At 39.7% G+C, this 24,052-nt stretch overlaps 2 protein-coding genes across 3 annotated transcripts in view; one reads left to right on the forward strand and one right to left on the reverse strand.

The window, feature by feature from the left end:
* The window catches only part of supt3h (SPT3 homolog, SAGA and STAGA complex component), a 100,168-nt gene extending 84,117 nt beyond the window's left edge, over positions 1-16,051 (reverse strand). The window contains exons 1-2 of the mRNA XM_072689270.1: positions 15,945-16,051; positions 10,653-10,756 (exon numbers count right to left, since the gene is read on the reverse strand). Of these exons, the coding sequence (XP_072545371.1) occupies positions 10,653-10,756 (104 nt within the window). The 5' untranslated portion in view covers positions 15,945-16,051. The remainder of the gene's footprint in view (positions 1-10,652; positions 10,757-15,944) is intronic.
* Positions 16,052-17,194: 1,143 nt separating this feature from the next.
* runx2a (RUNX family transcription factor 2a) overlaps positions 17,195-24,052 on the forward strand; it is a 30,853-nt gene continuing 23,995 nt past the window's right edge. For both annotated transcript variants that reach the window (XM_072689268.1, XM_072689269.1), the window contains exons 1-2: positions 17,195-18,030; positions 19,736-19,892. In XM_072689268.1, the coding sequence (XP_072545369.1) occupies positions 17,755-18,030; positions 19,736-19,892 (433 nt within the window). In that variant the 5' untranslated portion in view covers positions 17,195-17,754. The remainder of the gene's footprint in view (positions 18,031-19,735; positions 19,893-24,052) is intronic.

Consider the following 24,052-nt stretch of genomic DNA (forward strand, 5'->3'; position numbering starts at 1 on the left):
GAAGCACCTTTTGAACTGCCTGGTCATCCAGCATGGCAACACACACGTCAGAGCCGGTCACTTAAGCCTGTGCGTCTGTGCAGGGTGCTGTACACACATTCGCACTGCACGTGGAAACCAAACCATTAGCACTGAAGGACAAAACATCCCCCCACCCCCCAGCCTCTGTATGGTAATCTGACCACAGCTATGAGTGTGTGCAAGTGGAGCACAGACAGCAGCACACACACCTGGGAGAATCAGATTACCACTCAGAGAGAAACGCACAGGTATGACACGTTCGGCGTCTGTTTTAGCGGTGTCCGATTCTATTCTTCCATTTCAAGTGCTTGAGGCCACAATAGGAACACTTTGTCAGGCCACAGTGCGACATCTCAGAGGCTTTAATGCCGTTTCTGTGATCTTCAGCTACAGGCGACAGCAGGGAACAGGTTAATAAAAACTCCTAAAGCCTCCTAACATTTTCTGAAACCTAAAAACATTGATACCCTACAGTTTAAGTGTGTGGAATTTATTTAAAATATATATATATTTGAGAATCAATTTTATATAAGCTATTTTATTTGGTTGCTAATAAACACACAAAATGATTCCAATATGCTTGTCCAGAAACTGCTATATAAGGTGAAGAAAATCTAATCTAAAATTAGAAATCTGATGAGATGAGACAGCTGTAGAATGTCAAAGATGAAGTATTCTTCCAGTGCTTTTATATATACACAATATTTACATGTAAAATCTGGTATTATTGAATGTAAATAACTAAAGAAATAAGTCTAACATGACAAGTGATTGCAAGCTTCTTAATTAAAAGAGTATATCTTTACACTACTGTCCAAGTCAGTCAAATGTATCTTAGCAGTGATTGTGGGTTTTTTTATGTAGAAAACTGCGTAGCATTTAAATAAATACAAACAAGCACAAATACAGTAGTCAATCGTCAGAATGCGCTGTATATCAGAAAGTTTACTGATATGTTTTGTTAGAAGAACACAGGTTTGGTTGCTGGCTCCTCTGTGAACTCCAGCCACTGTATGGATTTGTTCAGTTCCACCAGCAGCTCAACTAATTTACTTTACTGATTAGATAAACTAGGTGTTGGCTGCTGATTGTACAGGATTTACTCAAGGGGAGGTCTGAACAGTGAAGCGAACACTAACTTTTTGTAATGTGCTTTTTTCTGTTTTAGAGAAAACAAAAACAAAACAAAAAAAAAACAGCTCTACATATTTCTCATAGAACTATCAATGTTGCTTAATGAACACCTTAACAACTGTAAAGCATTTAAAGCATCATTTATCATGGTTTGGGGTTGTGTAACTGCCAGTGATACTGACAATACTGCACAGGTGGAGGGGAGAATCCACTTCGCAAAATACCAGCAAATCCAGAGTTAAAAAGGCTGAAGCTGAAAATAGAATGGGATGGCAAGATAAGAAACCCAAAATATACCTCAAAATCTGTTGTGGACATTTTTGGAGGCTCTCACAGTCTCCTGACCTCAACATCATAGACAATTAGAGACAAAAACCATATTCATATACAGTCTAATGCGATTTGAACACCTTTGGTTAAGTGTTGCTGTAAGTGTACATTCTCTATAGATTACACACTTCTGTTTGTTTATGATGGTTTATTATTAAAGAAATTATGTATTTCCCCCCAATATGTTATATTGAGAAAATAGATGGGATTTGTGCTTCTGTAGAGGATTTGTTTGTTTATTTTTACTTGACCAGGGTTGTCCAGATTCTTGCACAAGCCTGTATGTACTTGTATATATTCATTTCTTTCGCAGTGTTTTTGGGTAATTACATTTGTATGTATTTCAAATGCTTATTTCAAATCATCAATTTCAAATCATATAAGCTGATGATAAATGATAAATTGTGTACATGAAATCAATTACTTGTTATTAAATTAAACCAAATTTGAGGTCAGACAAGAGGGCGCAGATAGATTCGGATGTGCCGGGAGTCAATGTGACTCTGTTTAGGCTCAGGCCAGGAAAACAGCGGCTCCATCTCTGTCATTAAGTATTAACTCTACATCTGAGTCTGTTGTCAACAGCGCTGTTTTTCTGATTAGAACGGCTGTTGACTCATCCTGTGACGGCATTCAGGAGGGTGCTATAGTTACTGCGGCCCACACTGCAGCTCCCGTTTCATTGTCTCGTGTGTTTACTGTAAACCCAAACTACTTATAAAGTTGTTTCGGGATATCAGTGAATCCTTTAGGGAAATAACAGCTCCTCCTCGCAGAATAAAGGCCAGGTCTAATGTAAAATTTATCAGTCAGCAAGGTTGACACTGTCTATTAAACCGTTCCTCCTCAGCTTTAAATATGTATTAGACATTCAAAGGCCAGTCCTCTAAGCTGTTGTTTTGCACAGAAAAATGAGGGGTAACATTTGAGTTTGATTTACTGGGAGAGGTAATTTTGAGGAAAACAGTGGGAAAGAGCTCGAGCTTCCAGACAACTTCAGAGTTTAAGCGCAGAAGATGCCATTTTGCTGACAAAGACAACAGAAACATGCTCTTGACTTTCTCTCTGCTCCTAAATATTAACAATGCGACCTATTAATAAACATGATGTCCTTGGATAAGAGATGAAAGTAGGCAGAACAAAATTAGAAGAGGCACAAACTAGAACTAAGGGAATTGGGAAGGCAAGCATTTGCGAAGACTAGTCATAGACTACACGGTGTGCGACAATCATCTGCTGTGAGATCATTTGGAGATTTTGAAATATTGATGTGCTAGACTTCATGAACCTGGCAAGCAAAAAGCAAAAAACAAAAAGCTGTGAAATATTTCTATATTTATATCAAAAGCGAGATCTTTTTGCCTCGCCCTGCATCGCGAGCGTGTAAGATGTACTGCTTTGTATGTCGATTCCATCTCGGCTTTCTCGGATGAAATTGTCCTGGAAAGCATGTTTTGCATAAAGAAATCTCAAAAGCATGTCTCCTAATGAGCTGCCTGCAGAACCTAACACACGCGCTAGACGTACTTCTGAGTGCTCAGAAAACCTGAGTTTTCTTACAGCAGTAGTATTATTTTTACAACAACTAATTAATCATTAATAGTCTGACATGTTTGCAGACATTATTCATTCTGCGTTTATTAATATTACATGGCCCGACAGGCATTCAAAGTGAGGCATTTGTGCATTCAGAATTCACTGAATCATACAGTACGTCTGACACAAAGTGGTAATCACATTTATTTGGCAGTATTTTTGGTATCTTGGCAGTTTTGCAGAGCTTACTAACAGATATAAGCACCTAGACATACATTCTTAAAACTAAGAGGTGTGAAAAGGGGCGTGAGGGGGAGTAATACCATAGAAGTCCATAGAGACATAGAAACTTTTCTATAGATAGTTCTTACACATTTCTGATGCATGTGGAACACCTGAGGCCAAAAATATTTTAGGAGCTGTATTTTAACTTCTATATTATACAGTGTCTCAGTTTAATACACATCAGCCTCAGTTCTCAGGATCGTTTTAAAGACCTAAAAAAAGGGGTTAAATCTGGAGCACTTGGCACTGCACGTTCTCAGCAGAAACACTAGAGTCAAAGTGCAGTAAACAAATACTCAATAGTGATGAGAGGTTCTATTCAGTCCCCAAATTACAGTCTGGTTAACCAGAGACTCTGTGTGCCAACTCATTATTGCTGCTTGCTTCCAATGGGACTTGGACGTTTAGGAAAACATTCAAGGGGCCTTGAAAGTAAAGAAGGCTTTATGCACGAAGCAGCCCAGGAGACAGTAGTCCAAATTAGACAAATGCCCAAAGGGTGCTGGTCAACTTCTCAAACTGAGTATGGCAGATTCCTTAAAGTGAGGTTGGACTGTGAAGAGTAAGAGTAATGGTATGGGATGGCTAGGGCAGTGTAAGAGCTGCACTATGCTTAGCAACAACAACACTGAAATTAAGTGTTCTTTAATTACAGTCATTGACTAACATGTTACATAATTGTCCTGGGAAAGAACAACTGAAGATTTATTTAGGGTTTTTTTGCGCTGAAAAACGGACAAAGAAAATGAGTATGAATGCTCATCAACATCTTGGGGAGAAAAATTGAAAACGGGTGATAACACAAACAGCAACAATGATGCAACCATAAAAAAGCAATGATAAGAATTTCCCATATGAATACAGCTTATTAGTACATCCCTCATAAAGGTTGTCTATTTTCCTTATACACACACACACACACACACACACACACACACACACACAAACAAACAAGAACAAGACAAATTAGAATCAATTTTAATTCATGTACAGCATGACCTGCCAAGTGCCACCAGAATTCACTGCCCTCTCACACCCTTAACATAGCCTAGCACCTACAGATGTTCTACAGCTCCTATGTGTGTATTTGCATCAGCAAAAAAAAAGCAGTACATGGTTACAGTATATCACCCCTGTGCTCTGAGACCAGTCTGGCCCTGGCCTCATTTGACAGACAGGCTTTCAAAACAGCCCCTGGGTGTAGTGACAGCTGGGCTGCCCACAACTCCACAGCCACTAATCACAGATATAGAAGCAGAAACACTTTTGTACTCCATTTAACCGAAAAAACACAAATACATAGAAAAATAGCCCTGTTCAGAAACCTGACCTTTTCATGTAAACACAGCACAGGTACATAGGCTAAACATCAAATTTCACTTAAGCCTTTATTTAACGAGCAGGTGTTAGTTTTAGAAGTTATAAACTGCCTGATTTCTAGACTTAGGTCATTAGTTTTGCAGAATAATAACAATCATTCCAAAGTAATGGCTTTGGTCAGTGTTAAACAACTGTTACAGAGCAGCTCGAAGGTGAAAGCTTGCATTTTGAAGGTAATGCAGCATTTGTTTAAAAAAAAAAAAAGAAAAATGTCTGGGCAATTATTTTTAATGTATGTGATAAAGGTAAAAGAGCCATACTAACATTTCAGCACCTACTTCTTAAACATTGTCCATTCACCACAATGTTTATGCAAAAAAAAAAGCTAGTAGATTTTTCCAGCTCTAAGTCTTTCAGATAGGACAGAGCAACAGAAAATAGAAAGACATGCTAGACAGCCTCAAGCCCACAAAAATGCTGGTGTGGGTTTCGTCTGGGTATACAAATACCATTGTATTAACACCATGCCACAAATAAATATAGCAAAATAAATATTTGTCCCATGTTTGTGCATTGCACAACCATATACAGGTCTAAAGGGAAGTTATTATACCCGTTATTTTCAATGAAACGGTAATAGTTTAACTGTGTGTCCTTTATGACCATCCGTTTCACAGACCTGCAGCCACAAAAATCCAGTTTCACCTCATTTGAACTATTCCATGCTACTGGTGCAGCAGTGATGATGAACTGCTGAGCTCAGATTAAGCTTTCTTCGAAAGTCACTGTGATCAGGTTACAGCCACAGGCAATGCTAGGCTTCTAGTGTTCAATAATGAAAAGAATTGTAGGGATGCATGGTCAATAAGAACGGCCACACTCTTTCTTCTACCCAAGAATACGTATGGATAAAATCCATACTGAACCTCTACTGGCTGCTGGTCTACATACAGGGAACAGGGAATAAATAAGGGCCTGATTGATATGATATACCACCTCTAAGAGCGATAATAGTACCAGGTTTAGGGAGATAAAAACCTCACACAACCAATCAGATCAGACAATATAATTTAGTGCATGACTCCAATAGACAATGAAACCGGTCTTTACGCGACTAGGTGGTCAGATTTAACTATTGTTTTGGTGTAAAGACAGAGCTTCCCTGATTTCTCAGATTAGCTGGTTTCTGTTAATTATTGCTTATTTTAATTAACTCCTTAATAGCTACATAATTTTCTTCATATGTTTTTTATGACATCATATTTGACATGTTAAATGTTAGGTTAAGGTTAATATTTTGTTATAACAGTGTTTTGTGTTTAGATGTACCAGTTTGCCTTTATTGCTACAATAAAAAAAATACATGATAGCAAATACAAGCTTAACAGTCTCGTTTCAGAGTATGAAATCGGTAAATCCTCAAATATAAGACATTTAGAAGATTATACAGCCCTGTACAGGTTTTATACAGTGTTTGATGTAATACACTAGTTACGATTAAAGAAAAGTAGATTTATTGGAATAGAACAATTAATGTTACAACCATTCTGATAAGCCCAATAAAAAAAATAATAAACACATAAATAAATTATACCATCTTTATTTTCTGTTCGTCCCTTCAGTACATTTTCACTTTGAAGATTACTTTAATGTTTTGTTTTAAAGTATTTATCAATTCAGTTAAACTGGTAACAAATAAATACACAATTTATTTTTATAGCATTCTCTTAAACAATTAAAATTCAATTAATATTCAGGAAATCCAATTCTGTGATTTTACATTTGAAGCCGATCTCTTCCAATGTCACATGAGCACCACATGTTCACTTTACAATGCACTGAGCTGCCGTTCTATAAAGCTAACAAAGCCATCCATCATACAAGACACTGCTTACTTAACAGATGTATAGTAAACACATTTAAACTGCACAAGGAAGTTAGGGAAAAGACGTAGGCGAGTTAAATCCACAAAGAAAGGAAAAGCTGAACGTTGGCCATATTCAACTGTCTGTGTTATCTTTAGCACCTTATGCGTGTAGTACGGAATTTCCCAGTCCAAAGTAAGCACCTTTTCAGCATGGATTGGAACACTTCCCATGGAGACAGGTTTTTGTCACTTGTGAACAAATGCAAGCTTAAATGAGTCCAGGGGTGACCTGAGAGCTGCTAAACTGACATTCTGTACTGTCCGGTCATTGAGAACGCAACCGTGGGAATAAGCAGAGACACCTAAGAAGTAATTTCATACATGGGTAACGAAGGCGATCACTGGCACTCTTCCTGAGAAAATGTAACTGAACTCTGAGCTCCTTTGTCTTCAGCTGTCAAATTAGCAGCATGCCACAATACTTAACCAGGGATGAATGCTGCCATACTTTCATTTGTGCTCCTATTAAACTAAAATAGCAAAGCATTATGATAACAATTCAGACAAAGGTTTCATTTAGCCCACAGCCACAATTGACCGCGATTTAGAATTAAAGAATACAGTCTGTAGCATCCTTTGAGGAATGATAGAGAACATTATGTTAACAAAGCTATATTTTCACATCCTTTATTAGGCATGGGTGAGGATACTGGAATCATATTGGCCTTGGTGGATAATTGTTGTTTTTTGTTTTTGTTTTTTTCGTTTCATACGTAACCTGACACTGTCTAATGGTCTCAGAAATTTGTAAATATATTCTAAAGAACTGACTGATTTGTTTAGGTTAAAATACATTCACTTTTACTCTTGGATAATCATACTTACACTCATGTGCAAAGGTGTAGACATTCCTGATCAAATTATATGCTTTGTGGATTGAAGTTCACATCCTGAAATGTATAAAGATTATGCTACATTTTAAATAGAATAACATTTTGCTCAATATTTTATATTCAGCCAATAGAAATCGCACTCTAAAACTCCATGTTTAGATTCGGTTACTGGCAGAGGATTCCTTCACCAATTTTCACTGATTTAATTTATTTTTTTCCATATTTTAATATAGCTCTGTTCATTCATCCGTTCATTATAAATGAACCAATAGAAAAGCTCCATGGAAAGTTAAGAAAGTTGCCATTTTGGAGACAATATTGTATACTGTGCATATCTTGTGTATCTGAACATTGTCCAGAATCCTCTATAAGTGTCCTGTGTGTATGTATAATCTATTACACAAATAGATAATCTGTTCTACTAAAAACCTGTCACATTCATTTTATAGTATTTGTATCACCTTATATATAATCCATGCATTCCCAACTTCTACATTTCAGAAATGTTTCTGTATCTCCAATATGTACATGAAAAATATTGTATTAAAATGGTCCCATCATACCCATGTTCCACTCTGTAGTAAAAACCTAAACAGACACACTGCAGCTGGGTCCATTGAGACAGACAACATCGTCTTTTTATTGTAGCTAAACAGTACCAAACTGAAATCCTGATATTAGCATGGAAAAAGGAAAGGCACAACACAAATGTTCCTCGGTTAGATCACTGGGACAGTAGCCTCCTTTTTAAGAGGCATACTACAGTTCCATTTCTTCTCACATGAACCACAGGACTTCCTGCCATTTATAAGTACAAGTGATCTCAATTAGGGACCTCCATGAAGGCAAGAGGCGGCAGACAGTCATGGCAACAGGAGCCAGAGGAAACTGTCTTTACATTTTCCTCCCTCGCCGCTCCAGACAGCCGCCATGCCCCGAGTAGACAGCGTCAAAAACACACACGCCAAAACGCGCCTGCTTTTACAGTACACAGATGTACATGTCAGAATCGCAGAGTTGACTAGCGTCATCCTGGCTGACTTTCTGGGGCTTTTTTTCCCCCCACTGGAAGAAGCTCCAGATTTCTTAATACTTGCTTGGATAAAAACATGATAAATACAGGAAAGAGGACTGCTAGAGGAATATCACTGTAATATACTGTTAAGAGCTCTGCAGAAGACAGAATATAACTTCTCCGGGTCATCACTCAACATAACACAAAGCCTGCCAGGAAGGGAATGAAATGTACTCAAACTGAGGCCATTTACACTCTGTCAAAAGCGCGTCATTTGCAAGCTATAATTAAATGTCTTGCAAAATACAGGACTGCAAAATGGGGCTCTTGATGGAGTCATATGTTTATGAAGTTTGTATTTCAACAAAGAGGAGCTTGAGGGAAGAAGAGAAGAAGTGTTTGTGCAGTTTGTAATGCGGGGTGTGATTTCACAAACACATTCTGTGTGCACAGAAGAAGAAACAACGGACTGAAGAAGCTGTATTTGACATTAGATCCGCAACAGGGTGCGACTTTTCTCAAAGATGTCAGTTAAACTTCTTGCAAGTGATCGTCTGAATTGACACAAGGAGTCCATCGATTTTCTCAGCGCCATTAATGAGAAAAACAATATTGCACTTGTCCCATTTTGACAAATATGGGGACAGCAACGTAGAAGGATTAACTAATGCTATTGTATGTATTTGAAATAATTTACAAACTAACTATCTATAGATCTCTGACTTTTACTATATTGGAATACATTTCATTCTGATCTTTTAATGAGATTCATTTAACAATGAAAAAAAAAAAAAAAAACATCTCAAAACTTCAAAACCCCAACGAATGGGGTACAGTAACATAAGTTAGCAATCTTACAGTCCCTTTAATAAGGAGAATTTCGTCATTGCCACTCTGGCTCCTGAATGCTGCTACTGCACTATGTAACTTTGGTGCTAGCCATAGAGCTGCACAAGACCTCGCATGACCGCGTTACGCTGTGTAACCCTGTAATCCTATAATATTACTCTACCACGGCGGTGCACATGCTGCTTTCACATTAGGTGCCAGTTCTGTATCTTTCAGCTGGTAAAATGCGTGTTAAGAACTGTCCATTAGAGGGAGCTCATAGTGTGATTTGTATTCACGAAAGTAAATTACACTCCAGACAAACAATTCTTGCAAACTGCTGCTGTAAATTTGATCTGACAGTATATGAATACTTTTCTTTTCACAAAAGAGAAAAAAAGAGGTTTCAGAGTCTAAACAAGCATGCAAATGATTTCATTGATCAGAACGAACGAATGCTATGACAGTTCTAGTAATGGTAGAATCGCTGGCTTTATAGTTTTAATGTCCACAATCTTATATAACAAGGTAACAGTTCTTTTGTTCAATGATTCTATTACTCAAATACAACATGTAGAAGACTGAAGGTGGGGTTCACAGACAGCAGTGCAGGATAAATGTTGTTGTGGCTTTACAAACCACAAATGCTGTGTTGGAGGAAGGCCTGTAGATTGCAATGGAAATTCCATATATGACTCTTTCTTCAGTGAGCCTGACTGATAGATTTGGATACTGGCATCATATTACTCACTTCAGGTTCAGCTATGTTTCTTTCTATTAAGAAACCCCAGGCTTTTGCCTGAAATTTAGTATTTATACGCATGCAAGAAGAATTGACCTGGATCATTCATTATGTACAGTAAACAGTAATGCTTTTATCTGGTAAATGAGCCAATAAGCTTTCACTGATACTTCAAGCCTGGCAAGTAGGCTACAGCAGTTTTAATGTGTGGACAATTGCCAATCCTGGCCTATTCTTACTGTCTTCACAGGGCCTGTGGTTCTTATGCATATGCTTTATGACACTGGTGATGAGCTAAATGTCTGAGTTAAGGCTAATTGCTGCTTGATGGTGCAGAGAGTAAGACGGATCCAATGCTTTGAGGTTTCGAGAATAGTGTGAGAATTTCTCACCTCAGATGTGGCTCGGCTCGGCTCGGGTCTGCTCTGGCATGTGAGACGACCGCCAGCTTTGAACTCCTGATCATCAGGACGATGACTAGTGACACTGGCTTTCGCATCAATGAGAGCGTGTGAAAGGAGGTGTATATGCACGTATAAAGAGAGGAGGGTGAAGATACATTTATGCCAATGTCCCTGGCAAGCTAGCTCAGTCATGAACTTCAGGAATCCTAACCCTGAGCAGAAGGGCGAATACTACTGTGTGCAGAGCAGTAGATGGGTAAAAGTTTCATCTACTTACATCATGCTCTGGAGCTCCGGGATGAAGCTTGTGGTCTTTCCGGATCCTCTCCCTGCCATGGAGGTGCTGCTGGCTCCCATGGGGCTCGCAGCGCTGTTGCTCATCTGTTACACACACATACACACACACAGAAAACACAGGCTTTCATGCACCGCTCATTTGACCGTGTGGTCCATCAAAGCCAGCGCAATTATAAACCCACTTCCAAAGAAAACGTTTCCTGATGCATCAGACGGGGGTGGGGGGGCGTACCACATGAGACCAAACCTGAATCATGACAAAAGACACTCCGAAATGGCCCAAAAGTCAGCAGACGTCAGAAGGAATACAGTGTGCAGTGCAGGACGGTTAAGTCCTAACTATGGGTGTGTAATATTCAGCTTTAAGTGTAAAAGTCTGAACGGTTGGAGTGGAAAAACTGGCAAATTCTCACAGCGAGAGAAAGTCAGTAGAAATTTGGAAATAATTCTTGATGCGAGAACTAGCCATTCAGATGTGATTAAACTGCATGGTAGCGCTCACCAAGCAGGCTTTTTACTCAAACCACTTCAGCGAGTGTCAAATGGCGCTTGGGACAAAATACTGCAATTTCCATTACCCCAGTTCCAACAGCAAATACATATATATGTTGGTAAATTTCCATAAATCATTCCCATTTTCTGCACACTCATTACAGAGTCACTGAGCTCAAAATTGCGGCAAATTCCCCTGAGAGACACTGTATAAAAATAGTGAAGAAAGCCCTGTATTTCAAACATCTGCTTACACTTAAGGATGCGCCAGCAGATTTTTTTGTTTGTTTGTTTTGGTTCTGTCAATAACAGTTCAGAGTATCCAAAATCAAATACCCACCAATACCAAGATAATCATAACAAATTCAATCTTTCTGTTTGAATCACTACAGTTCTGCACTGAATGTGAGCATGATTTACAGTCCCAGTTACATTCACCTAAGAAACTTTTATCACAGTACTAACTGTAGCATACAGAGGCACGTTTCAGCCAAACAAAATAAAAAAAACTCTTCCTCAGAATGTCCTTACTACAAGATTGAAATACACATCTTGCTAATGTGGGGGAAATAGGACCTAAAACATCTTACAATTATGATAAAGTCTCATAATTATGACTTTGAATATGAATTATGTAACATCTTGTAGTATCTCTTTTGAGATAAGCGTTATATGAAACACAACATAGGCTTTTATTTATGCAGATGCTTTTTGTGTTGCTCGAGATGCTCAGTTAGTAACACAGCAACATCTATGAGTTTGTATGAATGCTGAGATTTAAGGATCCTTCACAGTGTTTAAACATTATGCTCATTATGCTCAGTGACAGGAAGAATTCACTGTGTCATGATATAGTGTCTACATAAAGACCTTCTTAAAATCACAACTGTATAGATCAAATCTTTAATTGTTGAGTACAGATCTTATTAAAAAGGGCATAGAACCTCTGAACATGTGCTGCAGAGCAGATAACATTCATCACACAGCTATCCACACATTTTGCAGTTAGGCCTCCTCACCTACAAACCCCTGCTAAGAAAACAAATTAACAGGATGCTGATATTTACCTGGAAATGGACCTTGACCAATTTAAATCCCCTCATTGTTGAATGTGCAGACATTTACATTTGGAAGCGTAGCCAGGTGACTTTTGTGATGGGCCACCAAATTTATTTGAACAGAATCGCCTGATGCACAGCTGCAAGCTTGACTGAATTCAAAACCACAGCCTTCCTATGGCAAGCCAAGTCATCAGACTATCAAATCGCACAGGTGTATTTCTTTCTTTCTTTTTTTTCTTTTTTTTTTAACAGGTGAGAACATTGTCCTGCTAGGCAAAGAATAGCTCGCCCTGTTGCTAATGACGTCTCTTAGTCCAAATGAACGGCGTCCACATTCAGCAGACATCAAAGCAGGAAGCAAACACCACAGCAAACATAAAACTGCTAGTTCTGCACTCGTAGACATAAAGCTAAATGATTCAAAGTGCCCCAAGAGCAGAAGCACAGACAGGACTCTTTTCCCCCCAATAAATACATCCGAGCATAAAATTTCAAATCCTTCTGTTTTCGCCCCCTCTGTTGGATGAAAGCTTCAGCCTTTGCTTTGACTTGTGAAGGCAGATGGTCGCCATACTAGGCAAAATGAATTCAGATGTGGCAAATGAATCAAGATTACTTCAACATGCAAAGGTCTGAAAGAGTGCTTCTCTTTGAATGAGCAGAACAGGGGAGCCTATTCTATTTATTGCATTTTCCTCTCTATAATTAACTTGACTTTTATACAGCTTCGCCTCTAAATTTCTTTTTCTACATACGCCTAGTTAATTTGCTGATTTAATCTTGGGCACGGAATCCAGCGTTCAGAGACGGCAGCAGCCTAGCACAGCCCTGAAACGACTGACCTTGTGCTTGTAGCGCAGAAATAAATACGGACGAGTTGAATAAAAAGTTTTTAGAATATTAAAAACAACATATTAAATGTAAGCGTTAGGTTTGGTAGCCGGCAAAACCTGTGGTTCAGATTAGAAACAGTTGTTTCATACCTTTAGAAAAGACATTAACAAATAGAAATGAAAATAAAAGAAACAACCATTTCTAGATAACCTGAAATATAACCATTAAAATACAAAGTGTATCACCATGAAGTCAGAAATGGCAAATTGTATACTCAGATCTGAATCAGGTGATGAGGATGAAGCGTTTTTATAGAACTAACTCTTCTGTCAATTATTCTTATGCAAAAATCGAAATTTAAATTAAACATTTAACAGCAAAATGACAGCATTGTAATTAACCATAAAATTACTACAGACACACAGCTTAATGTGTAAATCTGATAAGAGACCCACTTAATAATCTTAACTAAGACTTTGCTCTTGATAATGATTTATCTGTCCATGTTGTTTAATTCTTGCCATGTTTGATGTCATGGGTCAAGAACATGCAAGTCTATTAGAAGCCAGGGGCCAAAACCATCAGCAACCCCTTACACAAATGCTGTATCCGTATGTGCAATAATTCTGTTTAAACAACCAATTACAACTGGAGATCTGATAGCAGGGATCGGGCCGACCAGCTATCTACAGAAAAAGCTTGATCAGATCCTCTAATAATGCAACCTGAAATAGCACGCACGCACGCAAACACTCCACCTGTGTGATGCCATAACTCGTGTATGATGTTAAAGGTGCACTGCAGCCTAAATAAAAATTATAACCACTGCTCCATCCACTGTAAACATGCCTACTCAACTCCTACAGTGGCGCAACAATAGACCAACAATGGTTGGTGTGGCGCAACAGATAACACCACTACCTGCCATGGAGCTACCACACCATGTGGGAGACTGGGGTTCGATTCCCGGGCTGGGTGACTATGCTGCGCTACACCAATAAGAGTCCTTGGGCAAGACTCCTGACACTACACTGACCCACCTCTGTAATATGAGTTACCTTGTAAGTCGCTCTGGATAAGAGCGTCAGCTAAATGCCATAAATGTAAATGTAGACGGGTTTCCTGTTTACAAACAGTACCGGGTGCGCACGCAGCCAGGGGGCAAAGGCCTGTGGAAACATTGCCGGCCATTAGACTGTAACGGCAGTAAACTGCAGTAATCGATGTAGCTTTCTGTTTGTTTCATTTCTCATCTTCTACGATTATCAAACATTTTCCATCCACCTTCTCTGCGGTTGGTGCAGTTTACCCCTTGTCATTTCCTATCGCCCAGTCGTGCGTGCATCACTGTGATGACACTGCATAGAAACCTGTCTGTAGTCTTGATATTGAGACTGACCAGTTTAAAGACCAGGAAATCCCCATACTGATGATGTATGATGAAGGTGGGCAGAGCTTTTGAAAAACTGCATGCAGTAAGCCGTTTGTAAGGCTGTGGTTGTGTTCTGGATGCCTAATGCGAAAGGACACAGGTCCATAAGATTTCTGTATCACTGTGGGTGGGATTTTTAATAGTTGTATGAAGTATTTGCTTAAGGCATACTGGTTATTGTAGTGAGGCATTTTATAATAAACAAACAAACAAATAAATAATAAAACACAAAACAGATTCAAAACATTGAATTCAGCCATGGTTGAGGAATTGATGTAATTTGCACTGGAATATTACACACCAACATGACAAGTTACATTCAATCTTGCATTTTATTTTTTTGAGCAGAAAGTCTCTGTAAAATGCGGATTTTAATTACCAGGTTTTAATATCCATATCTGGCTTGGAAAATGCAAATCTCTCATCAATAAAATTTAATTATCCCAAAAATGACAGTTTATCAGCAGAAAGTCATAATGTGGTCATAAGAAATAAATCTGGTATCTAGATCTCAGGGCATGATTGGAGGTGAAGTAATTTGGAGCTATTCAAACTTTGATATTGCATCCACATCCTCGATACGCTACCTCACACAGCTCTACACAACCTCCTCCACCTCCTTTTCTTTGCAAAAGAAAGTGAATTAACACAAAATCAATTTCCCTCCATCCAAAAGTGCAGACGAAAGGCTCTTAGGCGCCTATTCAAATGAGAATTAGGTGGAATAAGCCCCTGCTTAGAGGAGCGAGTGTAGTAAAATCACACTGTGCCAGGGCCTAACCTCCTGCATGTTTCCACAATGAAGTCTGGCACCTCATCCGCTGGCTGTGCTCTCCTGCTCGCTCACTGCCTGGCACACACAGGTTAACAAATAAAGGGCATCTGCAAAAAGAAGTTATCAGCACTCAACTGCCGCTTTAATATCTGCAATTACTCTGAAACTACATTATCCACCCACCTTAAGAGCCATTAACCTAACTACAGCATCCCCCTTCAGGAAGCTGTTGAGAATTTCTCAAAGGCCATCAAGGGCCAAATTGTGATGCCCCTGCCCCCCCCCCCCTTTCCTCCCTCCCTCCTCCTCTGTCCAGCCTGCAGATAAAATTAGTGTGAAACAATTATAAATGTGCAGTAAGAAACAATTTAATGCAACTTGTTCCCCTCATGCTTCACTGCCTAGACTCTGTGCTTATTACTGCACAGTGTGGAAATCTATCAAAGCAGCAGCTCGTTTTAACAAGACGCAAAAGTGTGCAGAATAAAAGTCTTTGTGGACTGAACACTGGAGGAACTCTACAGTTACGCTCCTGCTGGAGCTCAGCGTTTGTGGAGCCTCAGTGCACTCAGGTTTAAAGCAGTAGGCTCGGTTAACGTTATGAGGCTCTCCGGCCTGCAGCACTGCAGCTGAAAATGATCGACACCACCACAGACTGAATGGGAAGAATGCGTTTACCTCTGTGTGTTAATACTGCACACTGAATCTCCTCCGCATTCACTCTGAACTCACTCGGCTCCTGCCTCTTAAACACGGCTCCTGAACGGGTGACTACTTTTGCCGTCACACTGAGTCGCCGCGCTGACTTATGGGTATTGTAGTTTCTAGTCGTATGCTAGTCTATAGCGAGGAACTGTAGTTCAAAAACCGCTTCGAGTCGCACAATAAAAGACGAAATCAGACATTCAACAGCGCCACCCAAAGTTCTGCTCCTCAGGCTTCACCTCCTTAACATCTGAAACAGAAAGAAACAGAAAGAGACGGTTTATAAACGGAAACTGCGGAAAGTGAAAATATTCAAAACGTTTATTATATATATATCCATTGCTCACAAAACAAAACCTATTTTGATGGTTAAAATGTGTATTTATAAAGTACTATTTGTGATTATTATTGTATAATAATAATAATAATAATAATAATAATAATAATGTATGTTTTGGTATTATTATTATTATTATTGTTGTTGTTATTGCTGTTGCTGTTGCTGTTGTTGTTGTTGTTGTTGTTGTTGTTGCTGTCGTTATTTATTGGCCGTGTTGTTATGTAAAATTTATACTGCTCCGTTAAACCAGAAACCATTGTTTTTTACAGTATACACAGGCCTTCATATGAACTTTATTACTGGTTGTCGAATAGTATAGTGACTTTTATAAACTTTTGATATAAATTCACTTTAGAAAGTGTTCTAAATCTTGATAAGGGTATATTTAATCATCATATCTATAACTTTAGTTTTGTTTATGTATGCTATTGTTTTAAGTGACTGTGTCTTTTATTTCCCATGTTGATTTAACGTTTGAATGAGCTAAATGTAAAAAAAAAAAAAAAAAAAGAAAAGAAAAAGAAAAAGCTCGTTACATTACTGCAGACTGTTGATGGTAATGTCTGTTCGGGTCTGGTCGGGACGTTACAGTCTCTCCGTACAGTCCATAAGTACAGACTCGGAGTGAATGAGTCAGTGAGTGATGATCTGGCTTGTTTGGATGTAGTGAAGTGACCGCTCCTGTACACCACGTGCTCGCGGCTCATCAGCATAATAATCGTCCCGCTTCTGCGTATATAAACCACAAAAACCTGAGCTCGCTAAGTCCCTGCCTCCAAAGACTAACCACACAGCGAGACACACACACACACACACACGCGCGCGCGCGCACACACGCACGCACGCACGCACGCACACACACACCGCCACCACCAAAAAAACCGCCGCTTTCGCTCTCCTTCATCTCTAACCACAACTTTTTGGAGTCCCATTTTTAACCCTTGTGAGCGTGCCACTTTAGGAAGAGAGGACAAAAAAAGACATTTAGGGTTTTACGACTTCTGTGAGAGCTGTATTAGAAATATTAGCCTGCTTATTTCAGCGTTTTTGTTCTTTGGGACGCGGCGCGCGCTTGTTCTCTCTCCGGGGCTTTGGCTGGCTCTTCCTTTGCGTCTCAGGATGCGAGAAGACTCGCGTTTATTCTCGAGCCACATCTTTCACTTCTAAACTTCGACGAGGGACGTTTTTCTAAAGTCATTTAGCCCGGCGCTTGTTTTCCCGTCGACTGCGAGACAGAGAAGCATCCACTCTGAACCATGTGCGTAAAACTTTGAAAACCAAAAAAAAAAAAACCACTTTATCCATCCGCTCGCGCTGAGTTGCTTATCCTAAGGCTACGTTTCCACCTGGAGCGTGCTTGGAGCACTTAAAAAAGAAAGCGAGGCTAGACGGAGGTTCTATGTGAAGACGCCTTAACTTGCTGCTGTCTCTGACTGCTCTGTAATGCGCATCCCGGTAGAGCCCAGCAGCAGCCGGAGGTTCAGCCCGCCCTCCAGCAGCGTGCTGCCCGGGAAGGGGAACGATGTGAACGGCGGCAACGCGCAGCCCGAAGCACAGCCAGCGGCGGCTCCCAGACTGCGTGCGCACGACAACAGGAGCATGGTGGAAATCATCGCTGACCACCCGGCCGAGCTGGTGCGGACAGACAGCCCCAACTTCCTCTGCTCTGTGCTGCCGTCTCACTGGAGGTGCAACAAGACCCTGCCGGTGGCGTTTAAGGTGAGTGAGCGCGGTGGGCTGGTGGGCTAGAGGGGCTCTGACTGCGTGGAAGTGTTCAGCCAAGGAATTGCATTAGGAGTAGCTAATTCTACGGGGCACGGGGTGATTTTATGATTTTATATTTGGGCTGAAATGCTCAAAAGGTTGCTCGCGTGCATCGGCGTGAAATGCACTGAAGGGCTGATTCAGCTGAACAGCCTTTTAGTGCTTTCACAACTTTTCACAACTTTTCACAACTTTTCACAACGCGTCTGATAAAATGACTAGCAACTGCCCGGCTCGCGCTTTTGCGTGCGCTGGTTTTGTAATCTAGTGCCTGATACGCAGAAAAAAGCTGTGTGTGAATAAACAGAATACCCTCAAGTGTCTCGAGCGCCTGACCACAGTGATGGACTAAGCTAAACTCGAGAAAACCGAGCAGCACGCAGCACGCAGCCACTCAACTACAGCAGAAAACTAAACTACGTCTGACCACCTTTGCGCCCTCGCATCCTATGACTAAAGTTGCTAATGGAAAATGATTCATTTTTTTACATTCAGTAAACAGAGTGAAAACTAACAAAAAGCCCACAGGAAAGTCCCCAGTGTTGAACTAACACCCACAGAGCTGGATTAACACATACAGTGGACATCTATGTGTAGCTGGACCCATGAACTTCACTGGGAATTTTGCTGCCCGTTCCGTCCTGCCTCTGTTTCAGCCTGTTCCCCCTTTCTGCTGGAACTGTAAACTAAATCAGTGGAAAGTACATTCTGAACTGAGTTTCAGTGAAGGCAGGTAAATCAAAGTACTCTCTGCTAGAGTCGTTCACACAGGCCTGGCATCTGAACTAGGTGTCTCCTTAACTTATATAATAGTTTTATTAGAATAATACCCAGTATGATCTGTTTTTCTGATTTTTAGAAGCGTATATTAAAAAAACACATTTCACCTCCCTAATTGTCCTAGTGCATTTAAAACCAGGCTCTGTTCAAATGTTTAGGTTGAAATTAAAACACATACATTATTTCTCTTACTTTTAAAATATAGTTGTGTGACTCCAATACATAAACAACATGTTATTTGAATTTTTAATGCTTTATCTTAATGTAATCTTAATTGTCAAATTTTGTAAGCGGTACACACAGGCTGTGATGTCCACAGGGAACGTTCTGTGGTTTGTGTGTAGCGCTACTGTACTCCAGTGTATCAAAGACAATATTTAAAGTTATACTGTATTTATGGGGCCTGAACAGCTTTATGGTTTCTAATTTTTTTTGCTTTAATAGTACAATTCAGCAGAGAGTTTATTCATTACGTCCCTTAGTTTGAGTTAGTTTAGAACATTTTAGTGACAATAAACTTTGCAGTTTAAGGATTCTCATAGCTTTTCAGCACATCTCTGTAGCAGCCATATATATATATATATATATATATTTCTTACAATTATAGAGTTACTTAGTATTGCTTGACAGCAATGATTTATATATGTATCTTATTTGAAATATATATTTTTTTTACATTGACTACCACTGAAATTAATTTTAGAGTTTTTTTTTCCTGTAGACCGGATTGCTATATACTGTATCTATGCGGGGTGGTGTATATACTGTATGTGTATATAAAGTATACATATATAAAGTATAAATGTTCTATTCTACTGATGACAAAAACATGCCGCTTTCATAATAATGAAATAACGGGCTGTTCGTGTTCGTGCCGCAGGTTGTTGCACTGGGGGATGTTCCTGATGGAACAGTGGTAACAGTTATGGCAGGAAACGATGAGAACTACTCGGCTGAGCTGCGGAACGCCTCTGCAGTCATGAAGAACCAAGTGGCACGCTTTAACGACCTGAGGTTCGTCGGCAGGAGTGGGCGAGGTCAGTACCTTCTCTGGATTTTCAATAATTATTCATAACCGTAAGCAGTGTTTTCTTACACTGGATCACATGACCCAGCAAAACCACATATAGCAACTCATGTTTACAGGGCAAGTAATAGGGCGTAGTAGTAAAACTTCTGCATGTGGTAGATTATCCATCGAGATACCAAACCGCACTTTTACCCAGGAATACCCGGGGCAGGTTTGTAAACAGTTTATGACTTGAATTCATGAATATGGCCCAGGAACGTGTTCCACGCAAATACTGCAGTCCGCACTGTTTAATATATTCTTCTGAAGTTGTATCAGTTGAAAGAACATGTAAACAGGTTATTGAGGGATGGCTACGTTATATATCACAGAGCGTAATTTGATCGCTTTCAGTCTAAAGGGCCAGAAAGCAGTGGGTGTGTTTGAATATTCCTGCCTTTGAAGTCTGCTCTTGTAATTTTGATGCTAATTTATTATGATGGCATGTTACAAACACACTCCTACATTTATACACTCCGTGTACATACAGTTTTCGCAGAGGTGATTGTGCGCAATGCGCAGTATGCCCTGAGACGTTATGCTATATGCGAATGCAGGCTTTGAGTGCTCTCAGACTGGTCGTGTGTAGATGAATGCCGCTTTTGATATGTGCGCAATTACTCCGTAAAAAGGAGGCCAGCTCTTGTGATCCTGTGGGAAGACCCCGTTTTCATAGAGCAGAGCTTTGAAGAAGACAGGACAGGCAGATGGATCAGAGGACCAGCCAGTCTGATGCTGGAGGCAGCCTAGACTGAGGGAATGCAGTCTAGACTTGCCTTTCCTAATCTTCACAGGCCCTTCGAGTTAAGCTCTCAGGTGTTCAGCTAGGGATCCCCAGCAGGGCCTCTTGGAAGCACACACTCTGTGAAATGTGTTGATAAATGTTCGATTAAAGGCCCCACAAAAGCCCAGGCTGCGAGGTAAAGGAGGCCGTATAATTATATGGAAGTAAATATGTAAGCTTTCTCTCTGTGGAAACAGGGCAAACACATCAGTCATCTGTCAGAATGGACATGGTCTTGCAAACATTGTTTGCTCAGGCAGCATTGACAGACTTCTGACTTGCTTCCAACCACTGGGCTCAGCACATTCTTTGTGCATCGCACATCCCTACACACACCCCTGAGTGTGAGTGTGTTTGTGTGAGTGCAGGAGAGACAGTGTGTGTGTGTTATCTGCTCACAGCTGTCACAGAGAAGAGGGCCTTGGCCCGCATGGAGACCCACACCTCACCGGGCTTGGGTTTCTCTATCTCTGACATGAGATCTGCAGGAGGAAGTCACAGAGGAGATAGCAGAGCATAAGGAAATTAAATATGGAAAATGACCCCGCATGCAATAAAATAGATTTGAAATAGATATGAATGCCCAAATACAACAAATTAGAGGATGAAAACGTAATGTGGAGGCCTCGCGCCCTTCAGGCTGTCATAAGCCACAGCTAACCTCGAGCCAGCACATAATGTGTTTGACTTATGATTAAGGACCTTACCATGAGGACTTGGGATTCTAAGAAGCTTGTTTTCACTGTGATTTAGGGCTTAACATTGCAGTAGTAGATAAATATATGTAGATATGTATATGCTACGGCAGTCAGACAAAAAAAAAAATCTATTTTTGCTGTTTTGGACTCGAATATCAGTAATTCTTTACAAATAATGTGTCTAAATGATGAATGGACAAATAGGAATGCTCCAATTTCACTAAATAAAATTATGATAAAATGTAGTTATATTAAATACCATTGAAAGTTAAGAACATGTTTAATTGTTATGTATTTAATTAACATGTTTTTAACAGCTGTATTCGATTTAAAAATAGCATTGTGATTATATGACTGCAATGCAATTATGATATACTTTGCGATGTATTAAAACTAAATTAAAGATCAGTGCACCTTATAAAAAAAAAACATCATGCCTTAACGTACTGTTACACATAGAAACACTGATTTGGAACATCTCAGGTTGGCTCAGGTTGACAGTACAAAAAATACTGGGACAAAACCCACCTGGTATTTGATTGGTATTGCATAGAAATGTAATATATATAGTCACATAAGGCTTAAAACAGCAGCCTAGCATCACCTAAACATTCTACTCTCAATAAATACATACAAAAAATATTAAACATCAGTTTGAACATCAGCCCATGTTTTTTTTTTTTCTAAAGCAAATATCTGCCAATACCAATATGGTTCCGGAACCATCACGCATCTCTACTCATAACACTCAGTAGAGAAAAAAAACCTATAATTTGCTCTTTTGCATATTGCAGCCTTCTGCAATATCAGTGTTGCAAAAGCCAACATCATAATAATGACTAACAAGCGATACAGTGTACAACCCTACTGTGAAAAGGAATAAGTCAGCCTGGATACATAATTTCCAAACCAGATTGTGGGATGTTTTTATTTATATTAATGATGTCAGTGAGTCGACAGGAACTCATGTAAGATGCCTGTATGTGTATCGCATATGTTTGGACAACGTTTAAGAAACTGTTGTCAAACTCACCAGGCTATTGACCAAGGCAGTGTGGTAAGCGGTGGGAATAGTTTGATATTTTTAGTCGGTGGTGTGCAGTTGTTGGATGCAGGGCAGATGCAGGGGTTGGGCTGGTGGCTGGGCATCGGGCTGCCTTTGCGGTGTGGCTTTGGGATCTGGTTACTGGGAAGGGCTGGGTTGGGTTCGATTGTTGGACACAAACTTGCATCTGGGGGCTTAAGGACAGATTCCTGAGGGGAAAAGAATGAGAACGACTCCAGCAAGCATGAACACAGCAAGAGGGCTGAGATTTACAGTAACAGCTTCATCAGAGCAGGCAGAGTCAGCAGAATTTATAAATACGCAAATTCAGACTTTCTCTACAATGGTCATTTTGTGATCCCCACACATTATGACAAGGCAACACGAGCGTGACTGTGGTATGTATGATATGATAGAGCAGTAAAATGGATGATTGTATGATATAGCATAGAAATATTGTCTTTACAGTACATATTGCGTAGTAAAGCACTTAACTACTAAAGCTGCGGTTCAGTGTTAATGATATGCAGCAGTAATTATACTGTTTCAATTTCTAATCATTCTGGTAACCATGTCTGATTACTGTCTTTCCAAATTGGACGTGAACAGTCTAATGCAGGGGTAGTAAAGCATGCAGAAAGAAAACACAGGTGAAATATGCAATATTTTAATAGTATATAGTTTTGCAATTTGCTGGATTGTTAAAATCATGGTTATAGGAGGTGTTCTACAACCATTCTTCCAACACAGTATTTTATATAAAAGCATAATAAAGGGTTTATAAGGAAAAAACAAAATACAAAATAAATCCCCATATAAAAGCTGTGGTGACATGATGGTCACAATTTTTAATTAATTAGCCTTTTTGCTGTTATTGGAGGTGATTACAGTTATTTTACATCATATGTTTACATACTAACAAACAGACTATGAATTGGGTGCGTTTTCATCAGTTGCGTTTAGGGATGTACATAAAAGAAAGCATATTGATTGAGACACATCATGGGTCTGAAAACAGGAAACAACCCACGACTTGCTATAACACATTTAGACGGCAGTGTGTAATGTTTCTGTATTTGAACGCGAGCTGAGTCTGATGTAAGTATCCACAGCTAGGAAGCAAGGTAGCCAAGCGGTCAGCTAATCTGACTTAAATCCCTTTAGGCTTGTACTTCAGGCTTTTAGCTCATTGTGTATGTTTTATAGCAAAGGGAATGAAACTGTTAATTCCAATTATTTGCTTGGCAATTAATCATCAGCTAGGGCCTTTTAACCATCTTCAGTGTAATTTAACCAAGCTGCAACACTACCGCCATCATTTTGGTTGCTGATAGGTATCGTTCATATGTCCCTATGTCCCATCCCCAGTTTCAGCACAGTTTTAGCTCAGCATGATGAGGCAAGTTTTGCTGCTTAAACTTGATTTTCAGATCAAGAAAGCTAATAAAAAACAAGTCGAATCAAGAAAGGAAAAAAGACAGTTGTGCATCTTGACACACACACACACAGACACACACACAAAGCCAAGTGTAGCTGGCTGCTTCATTGAGTCACTCATTTTCCGCCCACTTCTTCCTGTCTCAGCAGCAGATTGCAGCTCA

Source organism: Salminus brasiliensis, chromosome 10 (assembly GCF_030463535.1).
Source record: "Salminus brasiliensis chromosome 10, fSalBra1.hap2, whole genome shotgun sequence".
Classification (NCBI taxonomy): domain Eukaryota; kingdom Metazoa; phylum Chordata; class Actinopteri; order Characiformes; family Bryconidae; genus Salminus; species Salminus brasiliensis.